General features: G+C 42.3%; 1 protein-coding gene across 1 annotated transcript in view; it reads left to right on the top strand.

The window, feature by feature from the left end:
- The window catches only part of ZNF507 (zinc finger protein 507), a 38,555-nt gene extending 23,971 nt beyond the window's left edge, over positions 1–14,584 (top strand). Inside the window, exons 4-7 of the mRNA XM_090063183.1 lie at positions 1,745–1,859; positions 6,738–6,842; positions 10,111–10,245; positions 10,376–14,584. Of these exons, the coding sequence (XP_089919309.1) occupies positions 1,745–1,859; positions 6,738–6,842; positions 10,111–10,245; positions 10,376–10,742 (722 nt within the window). The 3' untranslated portion in view covers positions 10,743–14,584. The remainder of the gene's footprint in view (positions 1–1,744; positions 1,860–6,737; positions 6,843–10,110; positions 10,246–10,375) is intronic.
- The last annotated feature ends 5,738 nt before the right edge of the window (positions 14,585–20,322 follow it).

Genomic DNA, 20,322 nt, shown 5'->3' with positions numbered 1-20,322 from the left:
GGGGAGAAGAAGCTGCTTCAGGGGCCAGCTGTCCGTTCTCCTCCCACTCCCCGGAAGGCTAATCCAGGCAACAGCTGCAGCAGATGTCCAGTGTCCCGCATCTCCTGATCACAAGGCATCGGCTGAGCAAACACAAAACAAATGGTATGGGGGAGGGAGGGGAGCAAGTTTGCTGCTACTTCCTCCCACAAAGCAAAGATTTACAAACCAAAGCCACCATTCAAATGACTGTAACTCCTTCTTCCCAGCCCCAAATGCACAGAGGCAGCATGCTGGGAATGGAGGGAAAGACAAGGGGGAGCTGCTGCTAGCTGCCAGGCATGGGCACTGCAAGGCAGGGAGTGCAGGGCACCCCTTCGCTGGGACCTGCAGGGAAGCCCTGCCACAGAGCCTAGGCTGCTCACAGCAGGGCTTGCAGCCTTCCCTGCTTACAGCTTCCCTACTTCCTGCTGAAAGCAGACTGGGCTCTGTGGCTGGCAACAACTGACCAGAGCCCAGGCCAGCTGTGGCGTGCCAAGCAAAATGGCCTCATGTGCCATGCTCTGACATGCATGCCGGGGGTTGCTGACCCCTGCAGTAGACCATAAGCTAAATATGAGCAAACAGTGCTCTTATTGCAAAACAAGCCAATAACAGCATATGGAGTTGTATTAATAGGAGTGTCACTTTCAAATCAAAAGACGAGATTTGGCAGTGGTGACCTCAGCTGCATCCAGTTTTGGGCTGCACACTTCAAGAAGGATGTGTACAGCTTAGAAAGAGTCTAGCACAGAGCAAGAAAAATAAGGGGCCTGGGAGGCAAGACTTGTGAGGAAAGGTTGAAAGAACTAGAGTTATTTAGTGTATAGATGAAAAGATGGGGTGGGGAGTGGATTTTAATCCCTGAAGGACAATTACAGTGGATGGAGATGGGCTTTTCTTTGTGGCCATCAGTGACACATTGTAGTGCACCATAGGTGTATTAGCAATGCCCTTAAGCTTCAGCAGAGGAAATTTAGGTTGGAGATTAGGAGGAACTTTCTGACTATGAAGGTGGTCAAACATTGGAACAGGTGACCTAGAGAAGTTGTAGATCTCCGTCCTTCAAAGTTTTCAAGAGCAGGTTGAACAGATGCTTGCCTGGCATGGGTTAGTCAGAGATGCTCCTGTCTTGGAGGGGGGGCATGGAATAGACCTTGTGAGGTCCCTTCCAGCCCTACTTTCCTGTGATCCTATGTTACAGAGGAAAGCAAAGCCCCATCCAAAGTCTATTCCGATCTGATCCAGAGAAAAAATTCTTTCCTGACCTCAGAAATGGTGATCGGTGTGTTCCTTAGGATTTCTTGTACCAAATGGAGTATCAGTGCAAGTCAAAAACTCCCAGCCTTAATTGTGACTCAAAGGCGAAAATACCCCCAAAAGCCAGTAGCATTCATGAGGAAGAAAAAACGTTTCCCTGACCCCACCTTGTGACCAGCCAAGCCCTGAGCAATGGGATTACCAGATACTTTCTGCACTGTGGCATTACCTTTATACCGTAACTTAAGGTTCACAGTTGCTTGATTCCACATCTCACATACATGTGAGTCGCTGTAGATTGGTGTGTCACAACTCCCTGTCCTTTCATACCATGCCTTCCATAGACTCATCCATTAACTTCAAAATGTCAGGTTTCATAATCCCATTCTGCACTGAAACTATTATCCTAGAACTTCATGTACAGGAGAATGTGTATTTCTGAAATTACAAAATGTATTCTATACAGGAAGTAAATCTTCAGTCCAGAAACTCTATAGATGCGATGTATGTGATTACACAAGCACAACCTATGTTGGCGTACGAAATCACAGACGGATTCATAATTCTGATAAGCCATACAGGTAAGTGACTTTGCTTAATGTTGACTATTTCTGGCTGCTTGAACCATTGTTCTTTCAACTAAATGTACTAAACGTTGTACATTTTTAAGGGCATCATTGAAGAAAGAACATAACAGTGGCAACTTAATAGTTCTCCTAGAAAGCAAAAGGAACCATACCTGTTGTGGTTTGTTCAAACCATAAAATTCAGAGCCATCAACTTTCCTACTCTGCCTGTTGTGTGTTTGAAATGTCACTGTGGGTTTGCCTGGAAATACTAATGCACAACAAACAACAAAACTCTCACAAACAAGACAGCAATAATGTGTCTTTAGAACAGGGGTGGGCAAAATGGTGGATGTGGCTGGTGGCAGGACTCCATTTCCCAGCAGCCGCTGCATGTGTAGCTCGTGGCTGGTCTCCATGGAGACCCCAGGAGCCTGGGGCCGCAGAACCTAGGCTTTGCGCTGGACAACAAGGCCCTGCGCTGTCACAGCCCATGCTGTCATGCCCCCACGTTCCTGGGGTCTCCAAGGAGACCAACAAGGCCTGCCTTCAGGGCACAAGGCTGGGCGGGGGCTGCGCCGGGGCCAGGATCTTGTGGTAATGACAGCACGGGGCAGAGCTGCAATCTGCTCCCTGCACACCCTTGCCTACAGAACACGGGTTCGTCTCAGGGAAGTGCAAGCAACAGATTATGGCACTGCCCCAACCTCCCCCTGTGCTGTCACCACCACAAGATCCCGGTAGCAGCTCCCTGCCCAGCCGCATGCCCTGCTTGCGCAGCTCCTGGCCGGTCTCTATGGAGACCCAGGGAGTGCAGGGCATGACACACGGGCTGGGTTGGCAAGGTTCTATGGCCATGTGCTATCCTGCCCTGCACTGTCACGCTCCCGGGGTCGCCGTGGAGACCAGCCAGGAGCTGCACAGGCAGGGGCTGCTGGGAAATGGAGTCAGTTGCAGATCCAGTGCAGCCCACTGGCAGGACTTTGCCCATTTCTCCTTTAAAAGTTGAACAGAAACTTGGTTGTGGCAGTTAGGGATGTAAATTTTTTAAAAATATTTGTTAAATCTTCTCTAATTATATCGTTTAAACGAGTAACCGATAACACAGCAGCTTGGAGACACAGCTGCTGCTGAGAGCCACTCCTGGTCCACCCTGCCCTTTGAGTAGGGGGAGGAGGCATGCCCACCCAGACAACACAGCCCACCTGAAGCCCTGGGCTGGGAGGTAGCACCTATGAATGAGCAGCTAATTGTTAATTTATGAGTCCTTGGGTTGCTGGGGAGTTTTCCTCTTAGGGTATGGGTACTAATCCCCCTCCACTCTCCTCCCCCCCTTCCCCTGCCAGACTGCGCCCACCCCAAGCTAAGGAGTTACTGGCAAGATAAACAGATATCACTGAGCTTATCAATTAAACCCTTTCACATCCCTAGTGACAGGAGTAGATAATGAAAAGGGAAGGAAGGGGAAGGAAAATGGAAAATAGGAAATAGAATCCTTGTGATAAAATTTATAATGTGATAGAAAATCAACTTTAGATAGGTCAAAGGTGTCCTTACAAGTTTGTTCTATGTAAATATTTCTGGAGAAATGTCAATCCCAGATGTACAGTGATTAAGGTTTATTAAATTATTGCCACATATTTACCTAGAGGCAGCATAAATTAAATAGTACTTTGTATACATTCAGAGTTTACACTGAAGGTCTTTACAGATTCACTATAAGCCACTACCTTCCTCACTCTTCTTTCCTACATCCTGCCAAGCTTCAAGCTGCCAGCTGTCCTGTTTTAGAATCCATAAAAGCCTCTTCTCTGAGCAGACTATCTAAATATCCAGTGCCTTTAGTCATACTGCTGACAAACTGGTTCACTCTTTTGGTATTTAAGATAACTAAGCAAATGAAGATTGTTTCAGATTTCTTATATTTTGGGTAAGTATTATCTCTTAAGGGATATTTTAAAGAGTAGTGGCAAGAAATAAATCATATTTGCTTCTTGAGCTGTAAAAGATGCAAAGACCATAACATTTTTTAAAAGTTACATGTTGTATATAACTATAATTCAGGAAAATAGGTTCCTTAGTCTTGTAGAATTTAGAAGAACAGTTTGTTCTCTTCCCTGCGTTTTTGTTGTACAGGATGCCTCTTTTTGTCCTTGTCATAATGCTTATTAATATTTGAAGAACTAAAAGAAAAATCATGTAGATGTGCACATAGATCATAGTTTGAGTTCCTATCCCAATATAAGTATTTTATATGTATATAGGAATCACATTGGCTGGTTTTTTTGGATATCTTTGCAACTTCCATGGAGGTGATATACTAATGACTTGCAGTTTCCTGTAATTACAAGTAATCAGTAATAGGTATTTTAATTATAAAGCCTTTTTGTTTTAGTTTTTTACCTTACATCATAAACATTCTGTACCTTTCTGATATTTGATCTGTCATACCTGACTTTTCAATTTATTTGAAAGAAATAACTGAATTATTGAAAAATATACCTATATAACAGTTGTTTAAAGCATTCCAAACTGAAGCAATTCATCTGCTCTGCTTAGAAAGATTTGTAATCCTTGCCTGTCATATATTTGTATTTAAGCATCACAAATTGCTTTGCATAGAATGCGTAGATTTAAGACGGGGTGGGCAATTATTTTGGCTGGCGGGCCACAAACTGAGTTTTGGTCAGCTGTCGAGGCCACACACATGAAATCTTTTAGAGGATATCATTTTAACAAATTATAGGTAAAAAAAAAATCATACACTAAAAATCAAACATCTACTATATCATATCTTAATTTTATAGCAAAAAATAATTTTTTCCTGCTTCATGTTTTTTGAATAGTATATATAGAAGCAATTCTATAATAGCGCAAAATAGTCTTACTTTTGTATATTGTGAGGGGTGGGTGTGCGTGTGGGGGGCGCTGCATATGTGCTAGGTCCTGGGAGCTGGCCAGGTGAGGGGCCAGGCAGGGGATGCATGCAGCAGAGCTGGTACAGTCTGCTGCCCAACCCCATCCCTCCACAGCTGCTCCTGCCCATGCCTACCCTGTGCCCTCCAGACAACACCGCCCTGTCCCCGGCCAGTGCACACAGCTTCTTAGCAGGGTTGCTGCTAAGTTTCCCCTGCCTCCAGCAGCTGCTCCTCCTCTTCCTGCCCCAGCTGTCCTGTTCCAGGCAATAGGTAACACAGGGAAGCTGTGGGGATGTATGCCAGGTATCACATGCCAAGCCAGGAAGTCAGGAAGCTGTATCCAGGCAGCTTCTGCCGCCACTTGTGGGGCTCCAGCTCCCAGCCACTTTCCGCCCATTTGGCTGCCTTCAAGTACTCGTTGCGGGCAAAGTGGATGGAAGGCAGCCGGGAGCTGGACCTGGAGCCCGTGCACTAGGGCAGGAGCCACCTGGCTGCAGGTCCTCCACTGCCTGACTGGGCATTTGGTGGCCAGCACATGTCCCCACGACTTCCCTGCACTGCCTGCTGCCTGGAACGGGGAAGGAGGAGGAGGAGGAGCTGCAGAAGCAGGGGGACTTTGTGAAGCTTCAGTCCCTGATTCAATTCGGTGGAGATTCGGCCTGATTCAGTAGCCTAATCTCTGAATCTGAATTGAATCAGGAGACGCTTTAATCCAGGGGCGGGCAATTATTTTTGGCGAAGGGCTGCTTACCCAGTTTTGGAAGGCTGTCGAGGGCCGCATGCCAGGTGCCTTATGCCTTGACAGGTGCCCTGTCCCCTGGTCACCATCTTGGGACCAGTGTCCCAGGGCCAACATTGGTGGGGCCCAGAACGGGGCACAGGCCAGCAGGGGTCTGTGGAGCCAGGCTGAGGTGCACCATCAGGGAGTGGGGAGCTGGCCCAGCTCAATAGAGCTCCTGCCAGCTGGGACCCCACGCTCCTGCCATGGGGCGGGTGAGGGGCCGGCCACTTTTCCCCGCATTCAGCACCAGTTTGTAACCCACCCAGGTTACAAGCTGGTGCTGAGTGTGGGGGGTGAGGAAGAAAGCAGCCCCTCCCCACCCCATGCCTGGTGCCCCACATTGCAGCCACTCGCAGCTTGCCTGGGGCTGCCTGTGCCTCCTCTGGACAGCCCTGCATGGGCTGTGAGCACCTGCAGCAGGGAGCACTGGGCATGGTGCAGGGAGCACTGGGCATGGTGCATCCTCCCCTGATTAGGCTATTCAGAGGTTTGTGAGGTTTGAAGGGGTTTAGGGACCAGGGGATGGTGGTTGCTGCTGCAACTGCTGCTAATTCTTTTCACATGATATTTTGACATTTAGTAAGTAAATAGTGCAGTGTGCCATTGTCTCCCCTGGACATTTCAGGCCTGTTGATTTCATTCCCATCTTCTGTTTAAGTTGTTAAAATGTCTCATGCTTTCAGGCTAAGTCATTTTATTAACATACGAAAGGTAGCACTATACATGGAAAATGTGGCTGTCTTAATGCGGGGACAGGTACTGTCTCAAGTATATAACCTTACGGAAAGGTTATATACTTGAGACAGATGTCCTATTCATAAGCACACACCACTTATAAAGTGTAAACTTTTATGGCCTCATTTTACCTTTGTCTTACTTAGCCAGGTATTTACATACCATGGCCATCACTAGGGTATGCAATCCCCTTTTACACTGAAATTTTGACTTGTGTGAAATTTCACAGGATGAAAATAAGGACCACATTTGAACCTAGAAAATGTTATTTTTACACGTTTTATGATTTTGAAAATCTATGTAGTTTCTTAAATAGAAATTAATACAGGAGTTTATAAATATGTTATTTGCTTTAATCATAGGCTTTCAAAAATACCTCTTTGGCTGTATCTTAGACTTTTATTTGTGATAATTTAATATCAGGTTGTTGGGTTCATTTGTTCTTTGTTGTTTCTTCAGATGTCGAGTATGTGACTTTGCCACAACAAATATGAATAGTTTGAAGTGTCACATGAGGCGCCATCCTCAGGAGCATCAGGCAGTGCAGTTAATGGAACAGTACAAGTATGTGGAAGTTAAAACTTAAAAGGGTTTGTTACCTTCTGAAATAAAGGAGGATCTAATACCATTGCTTCCTCTGAAGCTTAAGTCAAAAATATGTTGGGTAGTCATATTTTTTTCCTCAGATTTGTTCTCTGTTCCCAGTTGATTAATGTTTGTATGAAATACAAAAGTCAGTAATGCCAACTTTGTATCCTTGCTGTCCCACTTTGAGAACCTGAACAGTGGTTCATGTTTTGGATGTTTGATAAATTCTAATGCTAAACTGTTTATATCTGCTACACACTTAAAACTTTACTATAAAACATTTAATATGTTAATTCAACTGCTTAAGTCTAGCGCTAGCTTTCAACAAAAATAAAAACCTAAAAGAGGAAACAAGAACAAAAACTGAACACCTTCTGCTATTCAGCTTAGCAAGCAACTGAAATTACACAGATAAAACATAGAATTTTCCTTTCTTCCCATTCAACTTAGAAACAAACCTCTCCCACTGCATCCCTTCCCAATGTACTTTCAGCAGCACTAGGTATCAGTTGTATCAAGAATAGAATATCAGATACCCTACACAGTCACTTTCTGCACGCTACAGCAAAGTGTTCTACAGTGTCACCTACATTACTACAGGCTTCTGCACCTTGGCCTCTTGTGTCCCAGAGGAACTACTCTGTTAAAGTCTGCAAGATAATTGTTTCTTCAGAAGGTCAGTTTAAAACATCTAGAACAGTGAAGTTTAATAATTCCACACAGTTTGGCCTCTAGGGCAAATTAACCTGAATTCTGTATGATAATTTCAGGATCTGCAATCCAGGTACTAAACATAATGAAAACATGATACGACTTCTGTTGGCTGTCTTACAAGCTGAATTGAAACTGCAAAAATAAATGTTAAGTGTTACTCTCCTACCTTCATCATCTTTTTTAACTTACAGTTTTAATGAAAGTACATTGTAAAAGTACATTCTGAAAAGCATCAGTCAAGATCAGCAAACTGCTTTCCCTTCATTTTCTATTCCTGTATTTTCCCCGGAATCATTGTACATTGTATCTTGGATGATGAGCAATGTGTGGCTCTCTCTGCTTTGACTGGAAATGGATAGACAATTGAAAGCAGCTAGTGGTATTTAGAGCTCATGGTGTTATATAACTCGTAAAATTGAAGTGCTCAGTAAATAAGTCAGAGGTCCTTTTAACAAAGACAAAGTAAACATCGAACTATTTCATATACTTGCTAGCTTTCCATCTGCACACTGAATAAGGTGAGGAGGTATTTCAGAAAAGAAATAGGCAATCATTTAATTAAGAGTATAGTAATACATGTGCACGTGAGGGTAGAAGTACAGTGGTTTGGGCAACCTTTTCCTTTTGGTATCTCCTGACTCAACATTTCACTTTGCACATTCTTTTTTTACCTTTGTTTTCCTGATTAAGAGGTCATTTGAGATTTTAAAGCTGTGCTTTGGGTTAACATTTATTAAATTGGCTCGATGATAATGTAGTGGTCTCATTAGGTTAGTAAAGTTTTCAATCAGACTGAGACTTCCATTAGTTCTAATTTGAGAGAGTACACTTTTTTTAAAAAAAGATCTTCAATTAAAAATGGGACAAGTAGAATAAAATACTTGATGATGGTTACTGGAGACCTTGAGCTAAAAAGAGTCTCCAGACTGACAGGATTACCTTATTACACCTGCATGTGTAGAGTATACTAAGCCTTCTTAAAGCATTGCAAAATTTGTTGTGTACAGTGGAAGACAATATAAAGTTTTCTTTATTCATATAACTGCAAGATCATTATTCTCCATTTGGACCTAAAGTCAGTGACAGAACTCATTGAATTAATAGTGTGCAATATCAGCATCATATAGGACTTCTGTTGTGTTTTCATCTATCGTATTCCTAGGAAATAGTTTTTGTTCTGAAAACTACAGTTCTTTAAGTCTTGTGGCATCTCTTTTAACAAATCCATCATAATGTTACATGGCAAGACATTACGCTATTTGGACAGGAAAGTATGGCGCTTGCTGAATGATGATGGGTATAACCTGAAGTAGATGGTAGCTGAACCAAAACTGTGATTATTCAGTGTGGGAATTCTGACAGAATGTAAACCTGCCCATTATTATGATCACTATTCAATTCAGCATGCTGCCAGATAACTCAGGGCTTGACCTACCCTATAACCCCTATGCCTCACAACTCCCCAGCAATATGTGCCACAATCTTGTATCTCTTGCAGAGGCAACAGTTGATAAATTTACATCCTTAAAACTATTTTAACTACAAAACTTATTAAAAAAAAAAAAAAGTCCGAGAATATTTCATTGGGATTAAGCCAATATGTTTTATAGAAATATAATGGTTTCTATGTACATTTTTCAAAAAAGATATTGAGTTTGATTAAATTAAAAATTTTTTCCAGATGTTTTGAACAATCCAATTGGTTTTTATAGCAGGAACTTCTGAACTTGTAACTAGTTTGCAGAGGAAGGGTTGATCAGTAAGGAAGTTGAGTGAAAGAAATATCAACAAGTTGTCTTTTCTTACAAATTCTGTTCTTCCTTAACTTGCCAACATTTTTCTTTTACTTCACTTTCTTGTTCTTGTAAGATGTAACTGTGGATGCATATAGTATGGTCTGTAATCAGTTAACTATTAGGAACACAAATTAAACTTAACAGGGAAATAAATTATTGTACGTGCAAAGTGGCAAACTTGCAAAACTTGTTCTTTCAAACTGTTTGTTTTGTGTTTTCCTAAAAATATCCCAGAACTGATGAACAAGTATTTCATAACACATCTTGCAGTGTATTTTGCATATAAAATAGAAGTGGAACAGTATGTTCCTACATACTGAAGAAGTATGTTCCTACAGTGATCTGAGAATGCATTTTATGTCTTTAAATAACTTTTTCAAAGTAGCCAAACTGATTATGGACTTCTTTTATTTTAGCTGTTATTAATTTAGGTTTTGTTTAAAAGTTCCTCAGAGGCTATGATGTTCCATGCACAGTTTCATTCTTCAGCAACTTTATATGGCCAAGTTATAAAAATGCAAATTATTGTGCATTATAATGGCCTGAAATTATGGTGTTGTTATTTTCCCCAAATGAAACAGAAAGGAGTTTTTCTGATATCAGTTTTGGGGGAGCAAAGGAATTATTGCACAGATGCATTATTTTGTTTTGGATTATCTTAGAAATTCACATAAAATATATAAATTGTTGGATTTCACTTCTAAATGCCTTCTTTTTTACCTTATTTTTTTCAGGTGTTCTCTTTGTGGATATGTGTGTAGTCATCCTCCTTCCCTGAAGTCCCATATGTGGAAACATGCGAGTGACCAAAATTACAATTATGAACAAGTGAACAAAGCTATTAATGATGCCATTTCACAAAGTGGCAGGTAATGTAGCTCCATACAAACTACAGTATTCAATCTAGAATGTTCATAGCTTCCATCATTGACCCCAAATAAATTCCAGTCTGGAAACTAAAAGGAAAAATATTTAATTGTTGTGTTTTTCTTGTTTTAGGTTTCAAGGGCAACTACCAGGAAAACCTTTATTGGAAGGCACTGAGGAAAATGCAGTACCTATTCTAGGGAGTTCAGACAACCTGATGGCATTTTCAGAGACCATTCACCAGACTACTAATGAAATTGCAGGTTCTGATGAAAATCAAAAACCTAACCCAACAATGAATACCTCATGCAACCTAGAAAAGAACTCCAGTGTGTCCCATCTTGGTACAGAATACTGTGTTCTACTCTTCTGCTGTTGTATCTGTGGGTTTGAATCTACCAACAAAGAAAATCTGTTGGATCATATGAAAGAACATGAAGGTGAAATAATAAATATAATTTTAAATAAAGACCACAACACAACTCGGATCACAAACTAGATGAAGCTCTCACCTAGAAAAGAGAAGGACTTTCTAACGTGCTTTTTTGCCCTATCTTTGTTAACATTGCCTGCGATAATTGCTAAAGAGAAGTGAAATTTACTGATTTCTCAAGCTGAATGGTTGATACAGTAAGAGAACATAGTTTATCTGGGAACTCACGATTTAACTAAAAATATTAAATACCCTATTTTAAGGAAACCATGGGAATGATCCACTTAATCACTTCTTCCCTGTGGTGCCAAGAGTGTGGATTTCTCAATGCCTGGTGCTAATCCATTGTGCATCAAAGTAGGAGCTAAACAAGGTATTGGCTCAATTCAAAAGGCTTTTTTGCTCTGCAGCATTAACAAGGTGTCAGACTTCTTTCAGGCAGATTTTTTTTTCCTTGCCTGTAGTTGGCAGTAGGACAGATGCAGTTTATATAGTAGTGTTCTCCTGAAGTTTCCTGCTCAACTCTGACAGGTAAATAAGTGTATTGGGGAAGTTTCTCTTGATCAGTTTTTTATGACTACTCTCCCCAACTCAACTCCCTTTTTTTTAATAAACACTGCTGGATGGTATCCCTCTGTGACTAATAAAGGTGCTGATTCATAGTAGCAGAAACTGAGCAGCCTGAAAGCAGTAGACATCTTTGCTATTTATTTGACAGTCCAGTTCCTAATTCAGTATCTAATGTCTTTTGTTAGATGCATTGAGATAATATCTAAACATGATCCATTTAATAGCTTTCTTTAAATATTCAGTAAGACTTCTAAAAGTAAGTAGATCATGATATGTAAGTTGCTGCTTAACTAGTAGTTTGTTTTCAGCCTGTAATGAGCACAACCACCTTCTTTGGATGGGAACAGGTAATCAATGAAAATGTAACTGACACACAGCCACATTTTTTAAAGTCGTATAGATACCTAAAGATGTATGCAAGCGTATAGTGGGACTGTCCAAAGTGCCTACATGCTTTTGAAAATACCAATAGGTAGCTATCTTTAGGTCCCTACATAATGGTAAAAATCTGGCCTTATGATTTTGCTTGTAGAAATAATTCACTCAGAGTTGAGGTAATCTTTTCAAAGTATATTAAATACAAAAATTATATGGCAAAATATCTTTAAGTAGAATTGATCTAATTTTGGGAAATTGCTTCTCCCAGTATACTAAAATAAAAATATGGTGGTTCATACATTTTACTGATGCATGTGATATGGATTTACAAAGGGAAGCTGTTTACTATATTTTTTTTAAATCCTTAGAAATCCCTCTCTTTTTAAAAACTCTTTTACTTCTAAAATTATTATCGTCATCTTTTCACATAGTGTCAGTAACCTGCATCAGTTTGTTTATCAATTTGGAGTTACAGGATGTAAGAAAATTGCTTGGCAGTTCTGTCAAGATTATTTATGAAGCTGGCCACTAAAATGGTTTTAAATATAGACCCACTACCAAAAGGAATTGCAACGTATTCTTAAAAAGCCTTTTAGCAAGCTCTTGAAATAGTTTGGTTTGGAACACTGCATTCTCATTTTAAGGGTAGCTTCAAAACTGCATTTGCATTATTAAGCACATCGCATTTCTTGAATGTGAATGCAGTTACCCATGTTTTAATTGCTCATTGTTTAAAAAAGGTTTATACATTATTTTTTAAAAAGTTAATCAGAAAATAGTTTCTTTATATTTATTACCTATTTCTACATCATTTCTGAAAAAAGTGTTGCACGTGCCGTATATAGCCTTTCTGGTGCTATTTTTCTAACTTCCATTACGGACTGTGAAGTTGGTCAAACAAAAATATTAGTAGGGTTTTTTAATATTTTCTTAATACTTTCAAGGAGCAGCCTTGGTGAAAAGGCAGGATAAAATAATACTTCAAAAATAAGGTTTCAAGTATACTGGTGATCTTTAAAAATGTGTTTAAGTTTCTTGAACTTTGTCTATCTTTTTTAAATATCCCTAGAATTTGGTTATACATTAGGTTACAAAAGAACAAATGTTTCTTTAAAAACTGGTGAAGTTATAATGTCATAAAGCCCATAACATTGTAGGGTTGATCTATCCAGTGACTAAACATAATATATTTGTATCTTTTAAAATAAAAATGTATAACAATTTATATTCTTTACATTTTTCAATCAAAAGGAAACGTTGATATTCATACAAGTCTAATTTTGACATTTTAAAGACACGATTTATTATAATGAACAATTTCAATCTGAGGTAGAAAACATTTAATTTGGGTACTGGTATTACCCTAAGCCATTAGGGTTGTGCAGTATTTGAGTATACTTAAGCCCCGTAATTTCTGGTTTTGTGTGTTCAACATCTAAGCTCCTTTTAGAGATCCAGTTTATTCATCATTTGAAAAGCTGGTAAATTTTAAACTACCAAAGAATCCATAGTAATAAGAATTTTAAATTACCATTTTAGACTCATGGAAACTACTGTTAAATTAATTTTTCCATAAGGGATCATGTATTTTAAGTTGTTACAGTAATGGAAATAAGTGAAGAACTTTTGAGACATCAACTGAAAGATGGCAGTGAGCCCAGAATAACAAAGCCAGTAAACTTTTTTTTTAATCTAAATTAAAGACTTTCTGTGTATGTGTGTGTGCACCATGTTAAAATACAATGCATCAAGAACCGACATTGTTAATGGGACTAGTGCCCATGGTACATCTATTTTCAGCATGTTTTTCACCATTTTGTTATCGGTATCTTTAGTTAAGCTTATGTTCTATAGCAGTAGAATGTGGAGCCGCCTAAAAACTGACGAAGGGAAATACTAGAGATGCCAAGAAATAATTATTTCTAGTCTACAGAAAATAAACAATCTTCATAGGGAGAAATTTCTTATTCATTGCCCTATGCTGCTGTCAAGTCGCATTCAAAATTCCCATTGACTTTAATGGAAGTTCTGTATGTGAAGTGATTTTAGGATCAGTTCCTGAAAGCCAGCTTTTTAGTCAAGATACCTTCTTTGGGAATTGTGTGGTTTGTTTGGTTGCATGTTTTACAGTTTGTCAGGGAATGGGGGGAAATTTAAAGCACTTTTTATGGTTATGGCATTTCAGTCTCCCTGTTCTTTTAGGATTAAAAAATATTTGAGGATCTGCTGTCACAAGACTCCAGCAGACATTCAGATCTGCAGTGCTACATGCTTGATTTTCATTCAACTCTGCTCTAAGCAGGTTTTATTCAATGATATGGACTATAACTTTCAGCTATGGTTCTAGATGCCTACAATTCTACTAGAAAGAAAACTTTTCTTCATATATGTCTGTACTGGTGAAATAGCTGGGGATATATAATGTTTCCGCTTTAACCTGGCTCAGAAGAAGAGTGGAATTCAGATGGAGTTGTTATATTCTCCTCTTTCAGAAGCACTTATTTAATCATTAAAATAAATTATACAGTGGGTGCTCAAAGTAATATTGAATAAGATATATTTAATAGAAATTTACATTTGTGTTATTCATGGACGGGGTACATGTATTTTTTTAAGAAAAGGTATTGTAACACTATGGCACTGCTTTTATAGCCAAAGTATAAACACTTTTAGAAAACTGACATGTAAAAACTGCAGTTAATTCTGACACTGTATCTTATTAAAATAGGAAGACTTGCATTTTATAAAATTATCCAGCACATTAAGCTGCATGCCTTAAGCTCTCTAGGATTGTGTTCCTGATAGAACAGATTATCTGTTTGGAACTATGAAGCAAAGTCTGTAGTACTACTTTAACTACCTTCTGAAATACTGTACAATGTTAGAATAATTTATTTTGCTTTACAGGAGTTTGTCATGTATTGACTTTAATATTGTATTTTGGTAATAAACTTTTTTTGTTAAACACTTTACTTTTCTGCTTTATTTATGCAGAATTAAATTTAGGAATGTTATGAAGGGAAATTAAATTTGTAGCCAGTAGTTATGATGAAAAAATAGATGCTTAAATCAAAATTCAAATTACTAAAATGTTCTTGAGAAAAAGAAATTCAATTTCACGCTTATTTCAAAGAATTTCAAGAATATTGCTAAAATAGTGTTAATACAAACTAGTACACTACTCCAACACATCTCTTGCAAGCTAATTATACTTCTGAAAATGCAGTATAGATGCATTTTTCCTTTCTGCCCCAGAAAGCAGCAAAAATGTTTAGCTGCATGGGGGACTGCTAGTACTGATACAGCAGGAGGTCTGTGTTGAGTCTGATCCTGAGTTAAGCAAAACAGATAATACCAGTAGTGTTTGGGAAATGTAGTAGAAAGGCCCCTTTTGAAAGATGTAGCAAGTACCATTAGGTATGTCCCTAGGATGGACCAGGGTCATTTTGCTTTGTGTAAGCGCAATGCCTCTTTCACACGAGCCATAATTTATTAACACACTGAAGACAAAGGACTAGATTCACAAGTGGTTTTACATGCTGAACAGCTGAGGATTGCAACACCTATTCTAAGTGCCAGTTTCTATAGGGCCACTCTAGATGTTCAGGTAAAGATGTGATAGGATCTGATGCAGAATCCGAACAGTGCATGGCAGGAGTCGTGATTGTGAGATCCAGCGTCAGATCCAATCATATTTTTTTGCCAGTGCAGGTGGAGCCCAGGATTGAGATCCCAGGCTCCCCTAGCACCCAGCTCCTGCTGCTACAAGCCCCACAGCTGACAGGTCTCATAGTGGGGACATTTTATGCAGTGCCCCCACTGACAGTCCTATCAGCTGACAAAGTTCACAGGGTGGCAGTATTCCACGCACTGCCCCACACTGTGAGCCTGGTAAGCTGATGGGGTTCACAGCCAGGGCAGCACATGGAAGACTGACCAAACTGCAAGCCTTGTCAGCTGTGGGGCTTGCAGCAAGTTGTGCACCCCGGTGGCGGGGAGCCCTGTCAGCTGATGGGTCTCCCAGCCACAGCAGAGCACCTGGCCACACATTCAGTTAATGGCATGATAAAAACAAGCCACAAAGTTAATACGTATTGTTTTGTGGAATAACTGTGGCTTCTTCCTTGTTTTATGATGCCATTTATTGATTGAATATGTAGCTGGCTCACAATTTAAGGCATGCTTAACTGGTTAATCATGCCTTAAGTGTAATGTGGAGATGAGGCCATGGTGATAGCCACAGCCTTGCATTAAGCACCTTAGTTCTCTAGGGGAAGAATTAGGTGTCCCAGAATAGGATATAAAACAGCCTGCATGCTAAGCAGACAGCCACATCAACTAAAAGCAACTGTGAGGTCTGAGGTTTTTCTTAAATCCTACCCACCTCTCTGCAAGGCTCCATGAGAAGGTAAAGTCCATTCTTCTAAAAAATGTCAAAAGAAAAAAGGGGTGCTGCCACAGTAGTTAAGGTACTTACCCTAGATCTGGGAGACTGTAACAGTCCCCCCACCCATCTTACCTGCCTGCAGCACAGATGCATGGAGCCCATGTGGCCACGGCAGCGCATCGGCCGGAAGTGCGCTTCTGATTGGCCTGGAGCCCCTGGGCAATGAGCCAAAGGTGCGTGGCAGATGGGGGCAGGGGAACAGCAGCAGAGGGACTAGAGACAGCCCCAGCTGTTCTCACCCCCAGAGAAGCCCAGAACACCGACCCCACAGCAGGGAAAGTAAGGAAGTGCAGACCAGGTGCCCCACAGGGGATAGCCAGCTGGTTGCACCCCAAGCGGCAGTTAAGGAGCCAGCTGCATCTGTCCGGGGCAGGCAAGAGGGGAAGCTGGGATCCCAGTGCCCACCAGATACGACAGGGAGATGCCACAGCCAAGCCCTGCAGCAGGAACCACTGAGCTGGATCCAAGTGGCAGCACAGCAGGGACTGAACCCTCATCTGAGAACACCTGCATGAGGACCTTAGCTCAGCCATTCTGGCTACAGGTTCCCAGGGACCACCCACAGGGGGTAACCAGGGAAAGGCTTCCCAAAGCCATGCCCACACCACATGTGTCCACCAGATAAACCTGCAGATTTGCCTGCAGGTGGCTGCAGGGAGGGAGCCCAGGCCTCATATCCTGAGGCAAAGCCATACCTGGCTTCCACAGTAGGAAGGTCCACCTAGAGAGGGCACCTTCCTGGAAGCCAGAGAGGCCTGATGAGAAGAGTGATGGGACATAGGGTCCAAAGTAGCTTGCAACCCTAAGAAAGGGGAAGAGGCTTAGAGGAGTGAGGCACCAGTGCACTGCCTGTTTTTCCAGGCCAAGCCATTTTGAGTTTGTCTGATCAGTTCGGTTAACATTATTTCTGAGCCCTACATTAGCATAAACGAGGGAAGAAGACCCCTAAAGGACAGCAGCCTCAGCCTAACACTGTGGGATGTGTCATGTGGTGACCACCTCTGACGTCCCAACAACGGCAAATATCACCTTAGTGGAAAGGGGCAGGGTGTAGAGGAGGAGGAGCCCCATGAAAGACAGGATACTGCAGTCACATCCATCCCACAAGAAACTACTGGAGCATCTCCAGGTGAGTACCGCATCATAATCTGAACATCCAGATGTGGAAGTTGAGGGGTGAGGTGTGACGTAGCTAGCCACAGGACATGCCTGTGATGCTGCAGCAGTAGCACCGGGCAGGAGCCTGTCACAAAGACCCAGGTTCCTTTTTTCCTCTGGCTAAGGGGACTCGAATTCATATCACTGACCTCCTAGGAGAGTGCCAGGACCACCAGCACTATAGGTGGTCCCTTATTGATGCCATCTCATTTTCCATAAACTAACAGCCATTGGGTCAGAAAATGTGAGTATGATCATTTTATTTATTTTATTTAGACTTGTAGTTAGGACACTCTTCCAAAAGGAGACCAAGGTTCCAGTACCTGGCAAGTCAGTCAACAACACAGAAGTCCTTGTGTTTGGTGTCATCGGCGAACTTGGCCAGTCCACTCCTGACTCCAATGTCCACATCACTAATGAAGATGTTGAACAGTATGGGTCCAAGGACAGAGCCTTGAGGGACCCCACTGGTCACAGGGCACCACGATGAGTGACTGCCATCAATTACAACCTTCTGGGTCCGACCACGGAGCCAGTTTCCCAGCCAGCAGATCGTGGTGGAGCAACACAGAAAAGCCGACTTTGACAAGCTCAAGAGGCTTGTCAGTCAGGCCCTCAGGGACCATGACCCCAGGGAGATGGGAGTTCAAGAAGAGTGGTTGCTTCTCAAGGAAGCGATCCTCAATGCACAAGCTAAATCTATTCCAACACGGAGGAAAGGCAGCAAGAAGGCACAGCAGCCCTCCTGGCTCTCCAGGGACCTAGCGGACCTCCTGGGGCTAAAAAGGAAAGCCTACAAAGGATGGAGGACGGGATTCACCTCCAAGGAGGATTATTCTGCGCTGGTCCAGTCCTCCAGGGAGCAAACCAGGAAAGCCAAGGCTGCAACTGAACTCCAACTAGCTTCAAGTATCAAGGACAACAAAAAGTCCTTTTTCAGATATGTGCGGAGCTGGAGGAAAAGCAAGGGCAATGTTGGACCTCTGCTAAACCAGAAGGGGCAACTGACAACTGACGCCCAGGAAAAAGCCAACCTATTAAATAGGTACTTTGCGTCAGTCTTTCATCAGTCCCACGGGACGCCCATACCTGCTATGGGACAGGGAGATCCGGGTGATGGGGATCCCCTACCCTCCATAAATGCTGACCTTATGAAGGAACACCTTGAGAAGCTGGATACCTTCAAGTCAGCCGGCCCTGACAATCTGCACCCCAGGGTACTCAAGGAGCTGGCGAGCATCATAGCCCAGCCCCTGGCACAGATCTTTGAAAACTCCTGGAGCTCTGGTGTAGTGCCCGAAGACTGGAAGAAGGCCAATGTGGTGCTGATCTTCAAGAAAGGGAGGAGAGTGGATCCGGCTAACTACAGGCCCATTAGCCTGACTTCTATCCTGGGGAAGATCTTAGAAAAGTTTATTAAGGAGGCCATCCTTGAGGGACTGGCCCAGGCTAACATTCTAAGGGATAGCCAGCACAGGTTTGTTGCGGGTAGGTCTTGTTTGACCAATCTCATTTCCTTCTATGACCAGGTGACCTATCAAACTGGACAAGGGAGAAGAGATTGATGTCATATATCTTGACTTCAAAAAAGCCTTTGATCTGGTATCCCATGATCACCTCTTGGCCAAACTGGCCAGTTGTGGCCTTGGCTCCACCATGATCCGCTGGCTGGGAAACTGGCTCCGTGGTCAGACCCAGAAGGTTGTAATTGATGGCAGTCACTCATCGTGGTGCCCTGTGACCAGTGGGGTCCCTCAAGGCTCTGTCCTTGGACCCATACTGTTCAACATCTTCATTAGTGATGTGGACATTGGAGTCAGGAGTGTACTGGCCAAGTTCGCCGATGACACCAAACTTTGGGGCAAAGCATCCACGCCAGAAGATAGGCGGGTGATCCAGGCTGACCTGGACAAGCTCAGCAAATGGGCGGATGAGAACCTCATGGTGTTTAACACCGAAAAATGCAAGGTTCTCCACCTTGGGAGGAAAAACCTGCAGCTTCTTTATAGGCTCAGCAGTGCTACGTTGGTTAGCACTACAGAAGAAAGAGACTTGGGGGTCATCATTGACTACAAGATGAACATGAGCCTGCAATGCGATGCTGCGGCTAGTAAAGTGACCAAAACGCTGTCTTGCATCCACAGATGCTTCTCGAGCAAAACCCGGGACGTCATTCTCCCCTTGTACTCGGCCTTGGTGAGGCCGCAGTTGGAGTACTGTGTCCAGTTTTGGGCTCCACAATTCAAAAAGGATGTGGAGAAGCTTGAGAGAGTGCAGAGGAGAGCCACGCGCATGATCAGAGGTCAGGAAAGCAGATCTTACGATGACAGGCTGAGAGCCATGGGACTCTTTAGCCTGGAAAAGCGTAGGCTCAGGGGTGATCTGATGGCCACCTATAAGTTTATCAAGGGTGACCACCAGGATCTGGGGGAACGTTTGTTCACCAGAGCGCCCCAAGGGATGACGAGGTCGAACAGTCACAAACTCCTGCAAGACCGTTTCAGGCTGGACATAAGGAAGAATTTCTTTACTGTCCGAGCCCCCAAGGTCTGGAACAGTCTGCCAGCGGAGATGGTTCAAGCACCTACATTGAACACCTTCCAGAGTAAATTGGATGCTTATCTTGCTGGGATCCTATGACCCCAGCTGACTTCCTGCCCTTTGGGCAGGGGGCTGTACTGGATGATCTCCCGAGGTCCCTTCCAGCCCTAATGTCTATGAAATCTATGAAATAGCTAAATATTTTATCCAATTACTGTTTTTGTTTGAACAGGGACTGGAACCTGGATTTTGCCTCTCCCAGGGAGGTACTCAAACCACTAAATTTAAACAGTCCTATCTGTGCTTTTTCTTGTGCCCACACCATATGTACCATCCTAATGACCGTAGAGATTCCTTACAGAGTGGAACAGTATCAATAGGACAGACTGAGTGCCCCCACCTGCCTATATTGTATTACTTATAGTAAGCAGTACACTGTCATGGGAGGTGGCAGATATGGGTTTAGGGAACGTTTTAGGGAGAGGAAAAAATTGAAACCATGTCTTTCACATTCTGAGTGAGAACACTGAAAGCTATCTCCAACTCTGTGTT

Source organism: Crocodylus siamensis, chromosome 9 (genome assembly GCF_052110815.1).
Source record: "Crocodylus siamensis isolate JL-2025a chromosome 9, ASM5211081v1, whole genome shotgun sequence".
Classification (NCBI taxonomy): Eukaryota; Metazoa; Chordata; order Crocodylia; family Crocodylidae; genus Crocodylus; species Crocodylus siamensis.
Note: the sequence above shows the minus strand (reverse complement) of the source record. Positions and strands in the feature narration are given on the sequence as shown.